The following is a 21,636-nucleotide window of genomic DNA, read 5'->3' as shown; positions in this document are numbered from 1 at the left end:
AGTTTGCACTCGCGAAATCTGCATCCGGAACATTTCTATCGCTCACCCTCTTGACCGCGTTGGAGATCGGCCTAACATTTAGCACTGGTCTTCACACTCGATGAGTGTCACAAGTTTATTCACAGGCCTCACATAGGATCTAAGTTCTGAGTCGCCAGGGCGACTGACTTTGACCATCACTTTTCTAATGTGTCCGTCTTGGCTCGGAAATAGTTCTGTGATAACACCCATTGGCCAGTTATTTCGCTGAGAGTCATCTTCAATCATTAAAACAATATCACCAACGCGTAGATCTCTCTGTTTCGTAGGCCACCTTTTACGCTGTTGAAGTGTCTGGAGAAACTCAGTTCTCCAACGTTTCCAAAACATATCAGACAAACACTGAACACGACGCCATTGTGCTTTATACATGTCTTTCACACTGATTTCACTAAGATATTGTCCTTCTTCGGCGGGCTTCTGTGTAAGAAGCATTGCTGGACTTAACACTGTTGGACATTCTGGATCAGCGGACACTGCGACTAGCGGACGCGAATTAACAATGGAAGAGACTTCGGCCATAAATGTTGTCAGCACTTCATGAGTAATATCGCCGCGAATATCTGCAAACATGGACTCTAGGATTCGACGTACAACTCCAATAAGTCTTTCCCACACCCCACCCATGTGAGATGAGTGTGGCGAGTTGAACAGCCACACAGTTCGGTTAGAATCCATAAACTTCTTAGCGGTTGCATCCTCCACATTGATCGCGTCAATTTTCATACAGTCAGTTGCCCCGACAAAGTTTGTTCCTCTGTCAGAGCGGAATAAGCGCACTGGTCCCCTAAGCGCGATGAACCGACGCGTCGCGTTTATAAACGATGAAGTGCTGAGTTCTTCTATCACCTCTATATGTATTGCTCGTGTAGTCAAACAAGTGTACAGTACGGCCCATCGTTTGTTATGAGCCATTCCACCACGAGAACGTCGCGCAATGACGTTCCATGGCCCGAACACGTCAACTCCTACGGATGAGAAAGGTGCACCTGGTGATAGTCTATCCTCTGGTAAATCTTACATGATCTGAGACTCTGCTTTGCCGCGAAGTTTCTTGCACTTAAAACACTCATGAATGATACTACGCACTAGCCGCTTTACACCGATTACCCAGAAGCCTCCAGATCTGATAGCACCTTCGGTGAAGTTGCATCCTTGGTGTAGAACCTTTCCATGGTAGTTCAAGGTGACCAGTCTGCTCACAAAATGTCCTTTTGGCAGAATAACTGGATGCTTCTCCCTTGTACTAAGCTCACTGGCATGTTGCAGTCTACCACCAACTCTTAATAAACCATGTTCATCTATGAAGGGATTGAGCTTCTGTATAGCACTGATTCTGGGTAGCTTCTGACTTGAAGCTATGCACTCCAGCTCGGGGAAAAACGCTTCCCTCTGTACTTCTCTGAGAATTATCCTTTCCGATTCCAAGAGTAAATCAGCTCGACTAATGTCCGACTCGTTCTTTCGACAGCGTGCCTTGCCTTTGAGTAAAGCGATCACTTTGATCATGAGTTCCCAGCTCTTGACGCCTTCAAATCGGTTTAGGCCAAGACTCTGAATTGTGCTTGTTTCTGTCTTCATGCACTGCACTAGTGGTCTAATTTCTCGGTCTTCTTCTTCAGCTTGTAGCTCATATGTATCTGTGTTGATCTGTAGCTCTGAACTTTTTAGAAATTCTGGGCCATTTATCCACTTGCTGTGCTGTAGCTGATCAGTCGGAATAGGTCATGTTCCTTGATCGGCTGGATTGTCATCCGTGGAAACATAGTGCCATTGTTCTCGAGCTGTTGACTTGAGTATTCGGGAAATGCGATTCTGCACGTAGATGTAGAACCGTCTTACCTTGTTGTTAAGATAACCAAGTACAACACGACTATCTGTGTAAAACTTCATCTTCTCTATGGCAACGCCAATCTGCTCGGATACTGTCTCAGCTATTTCCACAGCCATCACGGCAGCACAAAGCTCAAGCCTAGGTATAGTATGTCCGGACTGTGGAGCAACCTTACATTTACCCAAAACGAAACCGACTTGAACCACACCTTTGGCGTTCTCATCTCTTAAGTAGGCAACAGAAGATATTGCTTTCTCTGATGCATCAGAGAAAACATGAATTTCTTGTCTCCCAGGTGGCGTTAAGACTGGTATACACATACGTGGGATATTGAGCTGTTCAAGCTCCGTCAATGATCTTCTCCAATTATCCCATTGCTGCATGTTCACTTCTAACAGGGGCTTGTCCCAGTCTAATGTCTCTTGTATCAGGTCTCGCATCAGCAATCTCCCCTGGTTGACAACTGGAGCCACGAAACCTAAGGGATCAAACAGCGAGTTCACCGTTGACAGCACTCCTCTGCGGGTTAATGGCTTTTCATCTTTTGACACACTGTATGTGAAAGAATCTGTCTCCAATTTCCAATTCATACCTAGGCTTCTCTGGGTAGGTAGAGTGTCTGACCCTATGCTTATGTCTTGAAGTTCTTTAGCCAAGTCAGCCTTTGGAAATGCTTTCATCACATCTTTGTTGTTTAAAGCAATCTTATGCAGACGGAGATTGCCTCCCTCTTGAAGAGCCCTTTGAGTCCGTGTTACCAGGTCTACAGCTGTTGTAGCATCAGGAAAAGAGGATAGCCCGTCATCTACATAAAAGTCTCTCTCCACGAATTCTCTTACGTCTGTACCATAAACAGGTTCCATCTCTATTGCAGTCTTTTTCAAGCCATACGCTGCTATAGCCGGGGAAGGTGAATTGCCAAAGACGTGTGAGCACATTCGGTACTCTACCAGTTCTTGGTCCGGATCGTTGTCTTTAAACCATATGAAGCGCAGGTAGTTTCTGTGCGTCTCATGCACGCGGAATTGGAAGAACATCTGGCGTATATCAGCAGTAACTGCAACAGGGTGTCGTCTAAATCTCATTAAAACTCCCAAAAGGCTATTCATCAGATTTGGTCCTTGAATAAGTACTGAGTTCAATGAAGCCCCTTGGTATTGTGCAGCTGAATCAAAAACTACTCGAATTTGGTCTTTTTTCTTAGCATTATACACGCCGAAAATGGGCAGGTACCAGCATTCTTCTTTAGGCTGTAACGGAGGAGCTGGCTCAGCATAGCTGTTTTCGAAAATCCCTGCCATGAACTCGAGGAAGTGTTTCTGCTTCTTTGGGTCTCTTTTCAATGATGCTTGTAAGGAATGCGTCCTCTTCAAAGCTTGGTTTCTGTTATTTGGAAGTCTTTGTCTCGGGTTACGGAATGGAAGAGGGGCTGACCAACCCTCTGGCAACTTCTTTAAGTCTTTTGTCATGATTTCGAGAAACTCCTCATCCTCGGCAGAAAGACCTAATCTGTCATCATCAGGGGTACGGGCAAAAATGTCATTCAGAATGTCTGAAGATTGATCTGTTAGACGGTCTTTAAGCAAGAGACTATTTTCACATGTAGGAAATATAGATGCTCTGTTTGGTTCACGAATGTAAGTCTTGTTTACACACACCATTTTCGGAACATGCACTTTCCCGAGGCACGTTTCACCGATGATGACCCAACCGAAACTGAGCTCTTGCGCGAATGGGCACCCATTTGGTCCAAGTCTCTGTTTAAGGATGTGATGCGCTTCTGCTAAATCTCTTCCAATGAGCATCAGAATAGGCGCTTGATCATCAAGTTCTGGGATTTCTTCGGCCAAATCTTCTAAATGCGGATAGGCTCTTGCTACCTCAGGTGTTGGTATTTCAGCTCGAATGTCGGGAATTTGAGTGCATTCTGTAAGTGGTGGAAGCTCAAACCACCTCGTTCCGTCTAGGTTTTCTACTATGAAGCCACTAGCTCTGCGACCACTTGTGTTAACAGTACCGGAACATGAAGTTAAGGAGTAAGCCATCTCTTCAAAGCTCCCTGGGAAAATGTCAAAGAATTCTGGTCTTACTAATGACCGGTTACTCTGGTCGTCTATTACAGCATACATCTTCTTTCTGTTCTCTTCACCATTTCTGTGTACATTCACGCAGACGATCTTCGCGCAAGAGCGCCCGCTTCTGTCTTGGCCGCAAACCTGAGCACATGCAGTGCGTATTTCCGTTGTTCTTTTAGGAGCTTTCTCCCCACCATGCATCTCTGTCTTTTCAGCATGGGTATTATCATGACCAGAAGCAATGTCAAAATGTAAGGCTGTTGCATGGGCACCTTTGCACCGTTTACACTGCACCTTCTTCTTGCAGTCCCGCGCAAGATGAGAGCTCTCTAAACAGCACTTGAAACAAATATTCTTGTCGCGTATAAACTTTCTTCTAACCACAATTGGCTTTCCCTGAAATGTACGACAAGAATTCAAGGTGTGACCTTCCACGTGGTGAAATGGGCATTGAATAGGGGTAGACTCTTGGGCTGCCGCTCCCTGCGATCTGTTTTCAGCTGTTGATGAATATACCTCTGTCTTATATGCAGCCATTTTGTTTCTTTGTTGCGGAGGGTTGACAGGTTTGGTGTAACTTTCGTACATGAATCCCGGATCATTTCGCACTTTACTTATTTCACGTACATAGTTGACGAAGTATGAGAAGGGCGGAAAGGGAACATTTCGGTTCGCCTTGTACTTTGCTGCTCTGGAAGTCCATCTTTCCTGCAAATTATGTGGCAGTTTGTTCACTATCGGTATGACGCCGCGTGAAGTGTTCATATATGATAGCAAATCTGTGTATGTTGGATTTTTCATGTGATTCTGAATTTCGTCCAAAATATCCACAAGTTCGAAGAGCTTCTTAGAGTCTTTTACACCTAACCTCGGAAAGTTCTGTATTTTGTTTCTTAGTGAAGCTTCTACGATTTCAGGTGCCCCATACCTTTCGTCAAGTCTGTCCCACAGTTTTATTACACCACTTTCGGGGCATGAAGAGCTAGATGCTCGAGCACTAACAGCATATTTCACTGAATCGGTACCTAGCCATTTGACTAACAAATCTAGTTCTTCTCTCACACCAACACCAAGTTCTTCTATGACACTCTGAAATGTGGTCTTCCAGACAGGGTAGTTTTCTGGTTTATCATCAAATTTGGTAAGTCGAGAGAAAAGCAAATCTTTCCGCAGAAGGAAACGCGAAAGTTCTGATGCGACATCTTTATTTGAAACTTGAGGCACAAACTCTTTGGCCTTTGCATTTAATTCATTTGTGACGGATTTCTCTGAATGTTGGGACACACTTTGATGTTCAGCAAGTGATTCAACATATTGTCTTGTTATATCTTTCTTTGTACTTTTTGGAAGCTCATTAGGAATGTCTCGATGTGAGCTGAGCAATTCATCACAAATTGTTTCTTGTTCATATACTTCAAGTTCTGCTTCAGCGACTTTCACTATTTCATCCTCTTTTAACGCTTTAATTTCACCTTCAATGTCCACTCTTTTCTTGAGCAAGGCCGTTTCCTTTTCTATCATTGATTTTCTTGCTAAGGCTGCGCTCGCTTTAGCTTTCGCTTGAGTAGTTAGTGAAACGTTGGAACTTCTTGAAGAATTTGTTCTATGACTTGACCCCGATTTTTCACTTCTTTTAGAATTGTTGCTTTTTACCGAGAATGAAGCCGTTTCATTGAAATGTTCAATCTGTCCATCTGTTTGCTTAAGAACTGTGTTGACTTTATCGTCACGATGCCTGTCTGTCACAATCTGTGTTTCTAACAACATAATACTGTCAGGAGTATGGACACTATCTAAATAGTCACAATAGTGTCTTGTGGACACTCGATATTCACCGTATAGCATGCATAAATTTCTCTGATATTGTTTAAGTTCACTGAGTGAACGAGCGTTAACATACTCTTTAAGAGCCACATCTACACTGTCCCAAGTGGCTACAAGTCTATGTTCGTAATCATCGATTTTCTGATGGTATATATCAAGAGCCTTCTCAGTAAGTCTTCTAACTCTCCTCCCATCTATCTGTTCATATTCACCGTCACCATTCTCTGCTGGACCACCATTCTCTGCTGGACCGTTGTCTATATGCCTGCTCCCAGGGTCCGAAGCCATGATACGAAGTGCCAAAATCTTTACTGTAACCGGACGAGGAATGTGAAGGCAAGACTGTGGTTGGTCCGATGTTTATTGTCGTAAAGCTTAAAATAGAAAAAAGGGCGCATTTACTATAATGCCCGATAACTTATTCAAGACACACAATCAGGGCGCAAAATCCCAAATGCCCGAAGCTTAATACAATCAGTAATAATCCAATTTACATTAAATAGCCAAGTAACCCACTGTAATACACGTTTAACACAATAGTACGAAAGGCATCTAGGACGAATCGACAAAAAATGAATCCCGAACGAAAAGCCGGGGATGCGAATATTACATTCTGTTACGAAACATACTAGGACGAATCTAATTTCAAGCAAGCAGCAAAAACACAACAAGGACTGCAAATTTCCGTGTCTACCCATAAAGAAACATATAAATTTACATCATATTCGTATATATTGGATTGCAAATCAAAGAAATGCTTACATTTATGGCCTTTTAAAGTATCGCAAAAGTTTGGCGTGGTTGAATAACTCTAAATTTTACCTTCACAAAGAAGAGAATTCAAACAAGATAAAACGTCCCATTCTGTTTCGCAACACAGACTGACATGCAAAAAATGATAACTCAATATCCAGCATGTTAATTAAAATAGATCAATAGAATTTAACATATTATATTTTAATTTTAAGATTAGAAAATCTGGAAGCATGACATAAGACAGCTAAAACTATAGGGCATAGAAATTCATTAACCAAAGCACACTTTCAACTGTATTGTTTTATTGTTGTCTGTTTTTGGTTTAGCTAAGACTTTATGTGGGCAAAACTCACGCCATACTCTGGTAAAAGTACTAAGACTAATACTTCTAGCACCATCTATTTCTTTCATATTCAACATGAACGTCTGCTCGTGACTTATCAGATGGCAACAACAACTCTACTATTGCGGTGGTTTGGAAGTCTTACAGGAAGGGGCGTTGCATTGTCAGATGCATAGCAGATGAGGAACTTTCTTATGTTTTCCCTTTCCTCAAATGTGATTGCATTATGAGGTGGTCTTTTGGTATTACCATGAGTCCTAGCAATCAATCCATCATTGTCAAGAGAGCGACCAATTCGTTTTAGTTTCTCCTTTCCGATGTTGTATGCGAAACAGAATATTTCACGGCAAACTTCAACCTTCTTAATATAAAACTTTTGACTGCTCGTACGAAAATTCCAACTGTAATACAGCTGTAAAAGACCCGTAAATGAGGAGTAAAGTCACATTTACAGGTGTAAACCGCCTGGAAAATGAATTTGAGCAGGAAAAGCATTTATATTTACAGGCGTAATCTCATTGCGCAGGCGGGATTTCTTATTTTACAGGTGTAAAAAAAATCTGACTGTAAATTTCAACTTTGAATGCTTTCATGACTTAATTTACATCAGAGTGGTGCTATTTGGACCTGTAAAACAAATTACAGCTGTAAAATTGAACATAGAATTTTTCTGAGCCTTATTGTGTAGAAAAAAAGTTAACTTATTTCATACACTGCTGTTAATTTAAACTTAGGTGTTTTTGTCTAGAATAAAAGATGAAAGTGGAAAATGAGTTTAAAAATACTTTTATCTTTATAGTAGCAGTGCATAAGAATATCTTTTAAAAACTAATTATTTCATTGTAAAGTTAACATTTAAATTTAAAATATTCTGCAATTCAAACTCTTTCTAATATGACTTAAATTGAGAAAAAAAATATGTTTAATTTCAGAATTAATTTTTGTAATTACACTGTTGGTGCTTGAATAAATGATTGCATACAACAAACCAATTTTGTTATATTTCTACTAAATGTAATTTCTTGGTAATATTTCTAAATATAATCATGATTTAATTTATATCAATTGTAGAAAATCCTAATTTTATAGCAATGCACATCTATATCTTAATGAACAATAGGTAAAGTGCTGAAAAGTTTACCATTGCTACATGTTAAGCAAAATTTTCTCTCCATGAGTCCAGGTATATCACACCCTGGGCTTATCAGTTCATTCAAGGATCAGGCAATATACATGTAGCTTCCTGGAGAGTCTAAGCCAATCAGCGTCAGGTTAACATTCATCTGTGTAGGAAATTCAAATGTAGAAGAAATGGAGAAGATTCATGTAAACATGGTGGTTTCTTAAGCTTTCATATTTTGGATGGATAAACCTTTTTCCTAAGGTAAGAATTAACAGTTTCAACATGTATCTTTAATAATATGACACAGTAAAAAGAACATAAATACAATATGGTTGTGATTAAGTATACTGTTTCTGCAATTCTGGCAGCATTTAACTAATGTCTGTGTTATGCTGACACTGAACCTCCATTAACACAATGTCTCACTGGGATGCTTTGAAGCCTCGTGATTGTAATACAGGTGTGTATAATTATATAAATACCTGCACCAGTTCTATAACTTATCAGTAAAAGTTGCATTTAACTTTAATGTACTCTTATCGATATAATTTTCCAACTAAGCCGTCTTTATTTATCATTGGTGATCATGTCGGTGTGTATGTATATATGCCTTATGATTTGATTTTATTACTATATAGATGACCAATGTTGTACCCAAGGTGACAAAGATTAGGATCCCGTGTGACCAGACAAGATATGATGGGAAAATTGGAAAGCTTAAGAACATGAAAGGCAGTCCCTGCTACATGGTGGGTTGCTTAATCATCTGTTATTTCATTGAGTTTCAACTGTGAACTTTTATATTTTTATAAACCCATGTAGGCATGAAGTAGAAATATAAATGTTTTTATAACAGTAACATGTTTAAAACTTAGCTATAGATCATGGCAGTAAATGAGTAGTGATGAGAAATTATAGCAGTTGCAGTTGTTTGTGATTGCAGGTCAAACTCCTGGAACACGGTCATATTCTGATGGACAGAGATCTTAAAGAAAGGCGTGCTCTGCAGCAAGGACAGTGCATTCAACTGAAAAGTGGACCAACATTTTTTTAACATTTATGCATTCTGTTTGATAATGATCTCGTCTGGCATTTTCATTATCCAATGAGTTATGCCTTTATCCGCTGTGCTAGGGGAACAAATAGATTTCAGAAAAATGTTTAAACGTGTAGTGCCAATTATAAAAAGTGACTATAAGAAATGCCATTGATTTTGTTTTCTTATACACATTTAGGATGTTTAATTTCATTGTGTGAGCTCCTTTACCTTTTTTTAGTTTTGTAATTCAATAAAGATTAATGCTCTTGTTAAATGCATGCAAAAAATTATGACTGTAATGGGTTTTTTTTATTTGTTGTTTTTTAAATTATAGACAAGAATAAATGTTTTAACTGCATTATTGTAGCCCAGAGCCCTGTAAATTCTACACCTGTAAATTTGAAATTACGCCTGTAAATTCTTCACCTGTAAATCTGAAATTACGCCTGTAAATCTGAAATTATAACGCCTGTAAATTCTACACCTGTAAATCTGAAATTACGCCTGTAAATTCTACACCTGTAAATCTAAAATTACGCCTGTAAATTCTAGACCTGTAAATTGGAAATTACACCTGTAAAATATTGCTGAGAATTACGCCTAATTTAAATATTTCGCGCAATTTTACAGGTCGTTTACACCTGTATTACAGGTCTTTTACACCTGTAAATGAACTTTGATTAAAGTGAATTCCAGCTGTAATTCTTAGAATTACAGTTGTAAAATCATGAAAAAACACAGGTCCTTTACAGGTCTTTTACTGGTCTTTTACAGTTGGAAATTTTGTACAGGGGCCTAACCCTCGCCTGCCATTTATGTTTACTACTGTCAGTTTGTTGGCCATTTTTTCTTTGGCACAACATGGCTGATTTAATAACAAGATCAAGTTCATCTGTCTGCAAACCAGCTGAATACATACGTTTGAGTCAGTAATATCATACTATCAACAACTTGACTGCATGGTTTGCCATAAAGATTTTTACACTTGCAGGTCTGAGCAAAGAAATCATCAGTTTTCTTTCTCTGTCTTATTTAATAAATCCTCTGCAGAAGGTATTACATATATCATCATCTGATTCATCATTGACAGAATTACTTTCATGGCTAGAATCATTTTCTGAATCAGACTGACTATATTCTATCTCACTTGCACCAGAACCCTCTGGACACAAAACTTCATGAAAATAAAGTCTATCAACTTCTAATAACTCTTCGTGAAATAAATGGTCTTGGCTTAATTCGTAGGGGATGGTGCTTGCTTGACTCAACTGGGACATTTTCATAAGCTTCCTAGTCAAATAGCCTCCAAGTCAAATAGCCCCCAAGCAAATAGCCCCCATTTTTGTCAAAAAGCCCCCACTCACATTTTAAAGTTGGTCAAATAGCCCCCCAAAAACGCCCCCACTTTTTTTTATATGTTTATATGCATACTTATGTTATCCCAAAACATTTTTAAACCTTTAATTTGATAAAATTAAGTGCAAATAACATTATAAATCTGTTTTTAAATATATAATATGAATAATATATTGTTACTTAAAATCTACATTTTAAATGTTTCTAAGTCATAAGTTATTTTTTTGTGTTTTTCTTTATTTTTTACGCAGCAAAATTGAATAACAACAAGAATATATATAATATAACCTTTTTTTAATTTTGAAATAATTTACATATTAATTATTCACATCACATTTACAATGTATGGTGAATACATAATAATAAAGTTCTTATTCAGATGTCACTGATTTTCAGTATCATTTGTGTGCACATATATTGATGCAATCTTTTTTAGTAGGCAGGTGTCGGTCAGATCGCCAGATCGGTACAAGTCCCATGCAGCAACTCAACATTTAAAACATATAGCCTTCAAATAATAATAATAATAATGATAATGCATAACAAATACACCAAAAGGGCAAAAACTAACCTGTATTGCACGTGCGGTGCTGCCATCTCCCGCACTGCTCGCATTCCACTCCATGCTGCTAAGGCCACACCTCCTTCTCACAATCTACACAAGGATAGTCCATTTTGCAACCAAACACTCACAATTAATAAATATGATTTAATAAAAATGAAAAAAATCCAATATACACTAAAAAATTGTCAATACAACTTAACAAAAATGAATAATCCAATATACTGGCTTAGGTCACAAATCCGAACACTTTTTGAGGTTTTTCACAATCATCTTGGATAGTTTTTGTTGTAATAAGATAAAATTGCGTATAAAACATCTTTGGTTAAAAGATAAAATTGCGTATAAAACATCTTTGGTTAATGTGACAACATCTGCCAAACTACAGGGTCACGACCTCATAAATTTTATGTCGAAAATCCTTCATTATAAGGGCAGTAAATCATCCTTAAATTTATGCTATGGAGGGCACAAATACTGACCACTTGCAAAGCGAAAATACATGGTCATAGAATTATAATTAATAAGTATGCTATATTAAATTAATAAGTATGCTATATTAAATAGCACTTAGCTGTCAAGTCTGATGTTTTATACGCAATTTTATCTTTTAACCAAAGATGTTTCATACGCAATTTTATCTTATGACCCTCAAACTTGACATTTAGATTTTATTGTTTCCGATGTTTTTCAAAACATGCAGTTCAAATGTAAAGCGTGAATTCTATTTATAACAAGAGATGTTTTAAGATTATGACCATTCAAAGTGTGAGGATAGAGTTTGTTATGACCATGACCGTTGACTCTATGACCTCAAAATCCATAGGAGTCATCAGCTGGTCACCAAAATTCTAAATGTCAAGTTTGAGGGTCATGGGTGCAGGCATTGACAAGTTATCACACAGACAGGCTTTTTTCATTCAAGGTCACTGTGACCTTGACCTTTGACCCAATGACCCCTTAAATCATAAGGGGTCATCTACAGGTCAGACACAACTCCAAGTCAGGTTTGAGGGCCATGGGTGCAGGCATTGACAAGTTATCACACAGACAGGCTTTTTTCATTCAAGGTCACTGTGAACTTGACCTTTGACCCAATGACTCCTAAAATCAATAAGGGTCATTTCCTGGTCAGGCCCAACTTCCATGTCAAGTCTGATGATCATAGATTCAGTCGTTGTTGAGATATCACTGGGAGAAGATTTGTTTACTTTTTTGTGTTAAAGGTTACTGTGACCTTGACCTTGGCCAGATGAACCCCAATGTCAATAGGGGTCATCTACTGGTCAGGCCTAACCTTCATGTCAAGTTTGATGACCATAGGTCCAGAAATTGTCGAGTTTGCTTTCAAGATCACTGTGACCTTGACCTTTGACCCCTTAAATCAATAGGGGTCATCTACTGGTCAGGCCCAACCTCCAAGTCAAGTTTAATGGCCATGGGCGCAGGCATTGTTGAGTTGTCACACGGACAACCTTTTACTATTCAAGGGCACTTCTACCTTGACCTTTGGCCTGATGACCCGAAAAATTAATAGAGGCAATCTACTGGTCAGGCCCAATATCCAAGTCAGGTTTGAGAGCCATTGGTGCAGGCATTGTCAAGTTGTCACTCACACAATCTTTAACCAGTCAAGGTCACTGCGACCTTGACCTTTGGTCCGATGAACCCCAAAAACAATAGGGGTCATCTACTGGTCATGCCCAACCTCCAAGTCAAGTTTGAGGGCCATGGGTAAAGGCTTGGCCAAGTTATCACTCAACAACCTTTTACCACTCAAGGTCACTGTGGCCTTGACATTTGGCCCAATTACCCCTTAAAACAATAGGGGTCATCTACTGGTCAAGCCCAACCTCCAAGTCAAGTTTGAGGGCCATGGGTGCAGGCATTGTCAAGTTATCATTCAGACAACTTTTTACCATTCAAAGTCACTGTGACCTTGACCTTTGGCCAGATGACCCCCAAAAACAATAGGGGTCATCTACTGGTCAGGCCAAACCTCCAAGTCAATTTTGAGGGCCATGGATGCAGGCATTGTTGAGTTATCACACACACAACCTTTTACCATTCAAGGTCACTGTGACCTTGACCTTTGGCCCGACGACCCTCAAAAACAAAAGGTGTCATCCACTGGCCAGGCCCATCCTCCAAGTCAAGTTTGAAGGCCATGGGTGCAGGCATTGTCAAGTTATCTCTCAGACAACCTTTTTACCATTTAAGGTCACTGTGACCTTGACCTTTGGCCCGATGACCCCCTAAAATTATAGGGGTCATCTACTGGTCAGGCCCAACCTCCAAGTCAAGTATGAGGGCCATGGGTGCAGACATTGTTGAGTTATCGCTCGGACAACCTTTTACCATACAAGGTCACTGTGACCTTGACCTTTGGCCCGATGATCCCCCAAAACAATAGGGGTCATCTACTGGTTGGGCCCAACTTTCATATCAAGTTTTATGACCATAGGGATAGGCATTGCTGAGTTATCACTCGGACAAGCTTTAAAATAATTTCACCATTAAATGTCACCCTATTGATTTTAGGGCTCATCTGGTCAAAGGTCAAGGTCACAGTGACCTTTAATGGTAAAATTATTTTAAAGCTTGTCCGAGTGATAACAAGTCAAGTCAAGTTTAATGGCCATGGGCGCAGGCATTTTTGAGTTATCACACGGACAACCTTTTACTATTCAAGGGCACTTTGACCTTGACCTTTGGCCTGATGACCCCTAAAATTAATAGAGGCAATCTACTGGTCAGGCCCAATCTCCAAGTCAAGTTTGAGGGCCATTGGTGCATGAATTGTTGAGTTATCAATCAGACAAGCTTTTGTCTACCGACAGACCGACCGACCTACTGACCGACATGTGCAAAGCAATATATCCCTCTTCTTCTTCACATGTAGATTGATTGTGATTGATACATTCATTCATTCATTCATTGAGTGAGTGAATTTTGGTTTGTTTCAAATACTTTTACACTTTTACGGCTAAAATTCATTATCAAAATATAGAAATGCAGATTCTTAAAAATATAGTGTGTTATAGCCTTACCCCCATCAGGGCCTCGCAGTGACCTGGATCTATTTATATTATGCTTATAAATAGAAGGTCACACTTTATGATGTTTTTGAGTCGATTGTTTCCGTATCATTTAATTTGGATTCAAATACTGAGCGGTTCTTGAGTTTGATTAGAAATGAAAACAAACTATGACGGAATAGCAATCTATTTTTAGATAAAATATCATTTTTTAAGCGATCGGGATTTACATACTCCATTTCACCGAGTGAATGGTGATTCACTGTGCATGAAATGAACGTTTTGCGTTCATGAATCAAAATATTTTGTGAATGTGTACTTCAGCAGAGGCTGAGGTTTGAACTAAATATTATTCATGCCAAGTTTGAAGTTACTAGAACCAAAACTCGCAAAGATATTGTTAAAAAACTGTAAAAATGTTCGGATTTACAAACTCAACCAGTATATCTTAAAAATATTACAATATACCTTCAAAAATTTATACACATATCTTGAAAATATTACTACTTACCTTCAAATGTATCCCGGAGCAACCGGTTTTCGACCACCTAAGGATTATTTACATTTCAATCATAAATAAGTGATTATAAAAGATAAATGTTTGTGTGTACCATTTAAAGCAATCATTCATCTTTGTAAAAACAAAAAAAATAAAATCTGTTTCAATCATCTGTTGTTTATAATTTGCATCCAAAATGGTGGCTGTCACATGTTTTATTTGACCTAAATACAACCTGTTTTCGACCATGACCTTTAACTATACTTCAGAACAAAAGTTTGTGCACAATATTTTTCATGTTATTTGTATTATTTGTTTTAACTGTTTAAAGTACTATATTTTTTTTTAAATAATTAAACGTTTACATATTTGCCAGTCACTTTATAGTTACTTATCTCCACAAGAGGGGCAAAGGAATGCATCATCCCATTTAATGGCTTTAACATGTGTACAAAATGATAAATTCACCCATCATGAACCCTGGTATCACTGGCCCAACTCTGAATGAGCCTCATATGACCTGCATAGGCTGCAATATGTTTAATTTTATGAATACTGAGAGCCCAAATTTAATTTAATATAGTTACCTGTAGCTAAATTTCATACATTTTAAAATAAGCAATACCTGGTATACCATATTTTGATGCGCTTTTAATGTTGTGCACTATACTTAGAACACTATATAAATATGGAACACCTGTGATAAAAAGCCTTTTTCCGATTCAAATCAGTTTATTTACAATTTAATCAATAAAGACGCTAGCCTTAGATACAAGTTCAAAAGAACATGATACTCTGGTAAGTATTTCAAATGCTGCTTTCATTCAAAGTTTTTATGTTCAAGTGTCAATACATGGCACGCGGGGGGAATAAAGTTCATGGTTGCCACAATCACAGCATACTGGTATAGTCTGCACTTTTTTAATTAAATCGTCAAATTTAACTTACAAAAATGACAAAAAACAACCTGGATTTAAAATAAATTATTAATTTACTAAAACAAATCATGTAGCAATAATTTTAAAAGGATACATAAAAATAACTAACTAACTAAAACTGTTCCATATCTAGGTACTCTGAGAACAAAAATGGCAGTTCTTGACTGTAAGGTTCCTAAAGTACTTTTCATGCAGATTGGTAGTATCTTGAAAAATACCATTTATATCAACCAATTGGTCTTGAATTCTTGTATGCTGATGGAAAATTTTGTAGTTGTGGTGCAAGTCTAACTAAAAATATTTTTCCAAAAGGGAAGATATGTATGATTTTTTGATGTACAGTCGAACCCCATTGGCTGAAACCCGCTTAGCTCGATTTCCTCGTTGGCTCGAGCTGAAGGTAATGGACTGATTTCCTAACAGTAGGGCATAGGTTTTAGGCTCAGGTTGAAATGTTAAATCTGGTAAACAAAAACAACATGATTTTAAAAAAGTATTTTACATGTGAAATCATTCTAAATGAAGGGTTAAATTTGGCATTAATTAAAAATGGCTTATTGGTGTTGTTTCAAGAAAAACTTATGTTTTTTTAACACTAGCATTTCCATTCTTTTTCAAATGAAGTTTCCTGACAGCTCTACTGGTTGGAGAGCAGTAGCCTGCGGAAAGAAGTAGCCGGCAATCGCTTTTTATTGATGTGTTTTTAAATCTCTTAAATAAGGTGGGAATGGTAAAAAAGAACCATATCCAAGCAACACCATTTGCATCGAATCCAACACAAAGCGTACGTTTAAACATTTTATTTACAAAAAGTATTGGAAATGTCAAAAAGTTTGCCAACTTTCTCGTGGGGGATGCTCACGTGAATGTTACTGCGCATGCGCAATTGAATAAGTTTGCATAATTATAGCACTAGCATTTACCGACAGTCAAGTGTTGGTTATAAACGATTATTCGTCGATGAATCACAGCAAAATGAATTTTTAAAAAAAGCCTGTTGAAAGGATATTTTCATATTGCCCGTCAATTGCTTTCAAACAATATTGAGACATATTCAAATTTTATGTATCCATGGTGTGCAGTGCTCCAGCCAGGATTTGAAAAGGGCAGGGTGGAGTTTTGAAAAGGGCAAGCTACATGAGTCGTGTAGGGGCGATTGGGGGTGGTCGTGGGAGGGGTCCACCCCTGTCACAAGGTGTTTTTTGTGCGTGTTATTATTTTATTTATTTATATTTTTTTTTTGGGGGGGGGGGGTCTCCCCCTAGAATTTGTTTTGTTTACATACTCAATTTAAATCATTTTCCATGATTTTCAGACTTAGAGCTAAGGGAAGTAACCGATACTTTAAGTTTTAACAGTACTTTCATTTAGTTTTTCTTTGCGTTCAAATCGCTTTATGATGGCGGACGGCCGGGGGGGGACATCGATCCAAAAATATTAGATTACCCTGGATATCGGTCGTCCAGGTGCTGGAAAAGTGCAAATTATTCCCGCGAAATGGTTAGGGTCATTCAAGCCCAGATTCTTATAAAACTAGGCTTGATCGACCCCAGCTGTGCTCACATATTGAAATGAACGTCAAGATCAGTCGATGTAACAACTGTTTGAAGAATGGAAATGTTTACCGTCCTACTCCGAAAATACGTTTCCAAGTACTCGTTATTTTTTATAGCTAATGTCATCCAAAACCAATGTGTTATGTCTCATTTTTTTCAATTTATTTTTAAAAACCGGTTTAATAATGCACCAGTCAGTTGTCAATTGTAACCAACCCCCCCCCCCCCCCCCCCCCCCCGTCCGGGGAATAGTGGGGACTTTGACTTTCGGTCCAGCCAAGCCGGGCCAAAGTGCTCTAGCAGTGGGAAGGAACTGCTCGTGAAACCCCCGCCAAATGCCCCTGAACCCACAGGAATCTTATGTTAGGCCCATTCCCGGGAAGACAAAACCACTGCATTCAATCAGCACTGTGGAGCCACCTAGAAGGTAAAAATACAGCCCATTTCCCTGGCTTTCCCTGGTATACCCCCGGAACAGGGGGGGGGGGGCTGTGGTTAAAATTGACTGGTGCATAAGTCATTGACAAATTTGTTCAAATGACAAAACATATGTATCATACAGGATAAGACATGGTTGAAAAATGCCTCTGGTAATTATTATGTGCACTGGGGCAATTATCAACCAAAAGCCATGGTCAACCATGTATTATCTTTATAATTTACATAATAATGTAATAGTTATAAATATATAATATTTTTATAATATTTATTTGTCATCTTAAGTAAACCTCACCATGAAGTGTTCCCTTACTTCATAAACCTTGGAATATTTTTTTTAATAATATTTAGAATTATTCAATATGCCAGAAATAATACCTGTTTTCTGACTGAAGCATAAGAAATGAAATACACATGAAAACAAAGGTCCTTATTGATATATACATCAGAAAATGATGCTTTTGTGATACTGTCTGATTACAGCTGATTAATCGGATAATGGATCGATCAGGTTTCCGATTAAGCGATTATGAAAATCCAAGGTGATTGCCCATCACTACTACATAGATAAGATTGATTTTGTTACAGTAATAAGAATATGTATTAAAGGTTCTTTATTGGATATATTACTTATGAATCAGAGACATCCATCCTTGCCAAGTTGCATTATTATGTCTTATTATATGCAGGTACGCCCTGAAACCATTCCTCATGACCCCTTTTATTAGGGTTGACAGTGAAGCAAAGGAAAGATATCAACAGGCACACACTCAGACAAGGGCCTGCATCGAGAGAGCATTTGGCAGGCTTAAGAGGAGATTTCATGTTTTACATTCAGAGGTACTACTTGTGTATATATGAATAATGGTTGTATATTAATTAATGTTATTTATTAGTGTTTAAACTACATGTTGTGTGCCTTACTGTTGCCTTAATTTAATTTCCACTTAATGTATTGTGCTAGTATTTAAATCATGAACATATTTTATCTTGTAACTTTTAATGTATCTGGTTATTTTTATAAAAATAATGAAGCCTATAATCTTATTGCAACCTATGCATTTATACTATAACATGTGATATTATGATCTTGAATCTTTCTTGGTCTTTTGTTTGTATGTTATTGGATAATCTATTATGGTGGAAATAGCTAGTGTTATTTATGATTATCATAACCGATTTTAAATAAGATTAATTTATCTTATCGTATCGTTTCTTAATAGTTATAGTATTAGTACACGCACTTAAACAAACACCAAACCGATCATGCATGTACGCGCACACGTTCAAATATTCACCTTTTTCAATTAAATTATATAATTTTACAGATACGCCTCAGACCAGAAAAGGCATGCAAGGTAGCTGTGGCATGTGTAATCCTACATAATATTGCAGTGGACATGAACATGCCTATGGACGACGATGAGTTCATTCAGCCACAGAATGGGAATGATGGAGTACACCAAGATGGTGGTACTGGCGTTGCCACTAGAGACTTCATTGTGGAAAACTTCTTCTCTGTGTAGTATCGATATGGACTTATATATATATACCACTGCTATCATAAATGCTCGTTCATCATCACCACTGCTCGTTATTCATCACCACTGCTCATTCTTCATCACCATTGTTAGTTCATCATCACCACTGTTAGTTCATCATCACAACTGTTAGTTAATCATCACCACTGTTAGTTTATCATCATCGCTGTTAGATTTATCAACATCTTCATACACCTCTTGAAGTAAAAAATAATAATTCTTACATTGTTTGCTCTTCATTCATAATTGTTTGTGTATTGTGTAAAGGCACTTATTAATGAAAAACAACACCTGTTGGATACACGGATTTTTTACGTGCTCACTTTATTTTGGCAAGTAAGGTAAATCGCTCAGAATGGCCCAAATATTGCAGACAGACGATTCACACTGAATTAAAAACATCATGTAGGTAACTTTACAAGCTCGTACATAAATTGCAAACAGTCAAATAATAAATAAACGCCATGAAAACCAGGATGAAGCATAAGAAATGAAATACACATGAAAACAAAGGTCCTTATTGATATATACATCAGAAAATGATGCTTTTGTGATACTGTCTGATTACAGCTGATTAATCGGATAATGGATCGATCAGGTTTCCGATTAAGCGATTATGAAAATCCAAGGTGATTGCCCATCACTACTACATAGATAAGATTGATTTTGTTACAGTAATAAGAATATGTATTAAAGGTTCTTTATTGGATATATTACTTATGAATCAGAGACATCCATCCTTGCCAAGTTGCATTATTATGTCTTATTATATGCAGGTACGCCCTGAAACCATTCCTCATGACCCCTTTTATTAGGGTTGACAGTGAAGCAAAGGAAAGATATCAACAGGCACACACTCGGACAAGGGCCTGCATCGAGAGAGCATTTGGCAGGCTTAAGAGGAGATTTCATGTTTTACATTCAGAGGTACTACTTGTGTATATATGAATAATGGTTGTATATTAATTAATGTTATTTATTAGTGTTTAAACTACATGTTGTGTGCCTTACTGTTGCCTTAATTTAATTTCCACTTAATGTATTGTGCTAGTATTTAAATCATGAACATATTTTATCTTGTAACTTTTAATGTATCTGGTTATTTTTATAAAAATAATGAAGCCTATAATCTTATTGCAACCTATGCATTTATACTATAACATGTGATATTATGATCTTGAATCTTTCTTGGTCTTTTGTTTGTATGTTATTGGATAATCTATTATGTCGGAAATAGCTAGTGTTATTTATGATTATCATAACCGATTTTAAATAAGATTAATTTATCTTATCGTATCGTTTCTTAATAGTTATAGTATTAGTACACGCACTTAAACAAACACCAAACCGATCATGCATGTACGCGCACACGTTCAAATATTCACCTTTTTCAATTAAATTATATAATTTTACAGATACGCCTCAGACCAGAAAAGGCATGCAAGGTAGCTGTGGCATGTGTAATCCTACATAATATTGCAGTGGACATGAACATGCCTATGGACGACGATGAGTTCATTCAGCCACAGAATGGGAATGATGGAGTACACCAAGATGGTGGTACTGGCGTTGCCACTAGAGACTTCATTGTGGAAAACTTCTTCTCTGTGTAGTATCGATATGGACTTATATATATATACCACTGCTATCATAAATGCTCGTTCATCATCACCACTGCTCGTTATTCATCACCACTGCTCATTCTTCATCACCATTGTTAGTTCATCATCACCACTGTTAGTTCATCATCACAACTGTTAGTTAATCATCACCACTGTTAGTTTATCATCATCGCTGTTAGATTTATCAACATCTTCATACACCTCTTGAAGTAAAAAATAATAATTCTTACATTGTTTGCTCTTCATTCATAATTGTTTGTGTATTGTGTAAAGGCACTTATTAATGAAAAACAACACCTGTTGGATACACGGATTTTTTACGTGCTCACTTTATTTTGGCAAGTAAGGTAAATCGCTCAGAATGGCCCAAATATTGCAGACAGACGATTCACACTGAATTAAAAACATCATGTAGGTAACTTTACAAGCTCGTACATAAATTGCAAACAGTCAAATAATAAATAAACGCCATGAAAACCAGGATGAAATAAACCATATCACATGTTCATGTTTAACTCTCGAAGAAGGTTGTCCGGATGAATCCGTCTATTTCCTCTGTATCCAGTTTTTTTTCATATTTTTTCCATCACTCTCAGCTTCACCCGATTGATTTCCTTCTGTAAAACAAAACAAAACATAAACAACTTTGCCGATTTGGTAATACAATCTTTATTATTTGGCATAAACAATTCATTTAACATATAATTGTTGTGGTTGAAACCCCTTTTGCATTGAACTACATGTACATTTATACTTTTTGTAACATCCTCCGTACCCTTAGTCTTTTTCATACCTCTTGCTGTGCCAATTACACCTGATTTTAAAAGTATATAATTTGCCAATCAATGAGTTCCTCTGCTTTGGTCTTCCTTCTCTTGACACTATTAACAATAAGGATTATGATAATAAGGATCATAATAATATGATGTTATAACAGTGAACTGAAACTATTGTTAATTGTGACAAAAATTATCAAATAACGTGTGGATTCAAACTGTTAATGTTGAAGTTTACTCAATTTGTGTATATTTCATATATCGTATTTTTACAATG

The 21,636-nt window shown here is 37.5% G+C and overlaps 3 protein-coding genes across 6 annotated transcripts; 1 reads left to right on the top strand and 2 right to left on the bottom strand.

The window, feature by feature from the left end:
* Window positions 1–78: 78 nt before the first annotated feature.
* LOC128244042 (uncharacterized) lies at window positions 79–954 on the bottom strand. The gene has a single exon (XM_052962060.1). The coding sequence runs from the start codon at window positions 952–954 to the stop codon at window positions 79–81; it is 876 nt and encodes a 291-aa protein (XP_052818020.1).
* Window positions 955–1,056: 102 nt separating this feature from the next.
* On the bottom strand, window positions 1,057–6,598 carry LOC128244041 (uncharacterized). The gene is made up of 3 exons (XM_052962059.1): window positions 6,535–6,598; window positions 1,882–6,146; window positions 1,057–1,746 (listed from the first exon to the last, which is right to left on the bottom strand). The coding sequence occupies exons 2-3, from the start codon at window positions 6,058–6,060 to the stop codon at window positions 1,057–1,059; spliced, it is 4,869 nt and encodes a 1,622-aa protein (XP_052818019.1). The 5' UTR covers window positions 6,061–6,146; window positions 6,535–6,598.
* A 10,220-nt stretch (window positions 6,599–16,818) lies between these two features.
* On the top strand, window positions 16,819–21,454 carry LOC128242341 (putative nuclease HARBI1). Of its 4 annotated transcripts, none has more exons than XM_052959456.1 (5): window positions 16,819–16,892; window positions 18,110–18,260; window positions 18,749–19,590; window positions 19,738–19,888; window positions 20,377–21,454. In XM_052959456.1, exons 3-5 carry the CDS (start codon window positions 19,547–19,549, stop codon window positions 20,572–20,574), a joined length of 393 nt encoding a protein of 130 aa, XP_052815416.1. In that variant the 5' UTR covers window positions 16,819–16,892; window positions 18,110–18,260; window positions 18,749–19,546; the 3' UTR covers window positions 20,575–21,454. The 4 variants fall into 4 exon arrangements, with proteins under 4 accessions (XP_052815416.1, XP_052815418.1, XP_052815415.1 ...); XM_052959458.1 differs by having other exon boundaries at window positions 16,844–17,078; window positions 18,749–18,890; XM_052959455.1 differs by having other exon boundaries at window positions 16,844–17,078.
* The last annotated feature ends 182 nt before the right edge of the window (window positions 21,455–21,636 follow it).

Source organism: Mya arenaria, chromosome 8 (assembly GCF_026914265.1).
Source record: "Mya arenaria isolate MELC-2E11 chromosome 8, ASM2691426v1".
NCBI lineage: Eukaryota > Metazoa > Mollusca > Bivalvia > Myida > Myidae > Mya > Mya arenaria.
The sequence above is the reverse complement of the archived record's forward strand: the minus strand, read 5'-3'. Positions and strand labels throughout refer to the sequence as shown.

Bases quoted from the DNA above. Each gene is read 5' to 3' on its own strand.
- LOC128244042 (XM_052962060.1), bottom strand. From the start codon at position 954: ATGGCTCATAACAAACGATGGGCCGTACTGTACACTTGTTTGACTACA.
- LOC128244041 (XM_052962059.1), bottom strand. From the start codon at position 6,060: ATGGCTTCGGACCCTGGGAGCAGGCATATAGACAACGGTCCAGCAGAG. The intron at 1,747-1,881 runs GTAAGACGGTTC...CCGACTGATCAG, and splicing joins TTGGTTATCTTAACAACAAG to CTACAGCACAGCAAGTGGAT.
- LOC128242341 (XM_052959456.1), top strand. From the start codon at position 19,547: ATGGATCGATCAGGTTTCCGATTAAGCGATTATGAAAATCCAAG. The intron at 19,591-19,737 runs GTGATTGCCCAT...TATTATATGCAG, and splicing joins AGCGATTATGAAAATCCAAG to GTACGCCCTGAAACCATTCC. The intron at 19,889-20,376 runs GTACTACTTGTG...ATAATTTTACAG, and splicing joins TTCATGTTTTACATTCAGAG to ATACGCCTCAGACCAGAAAA.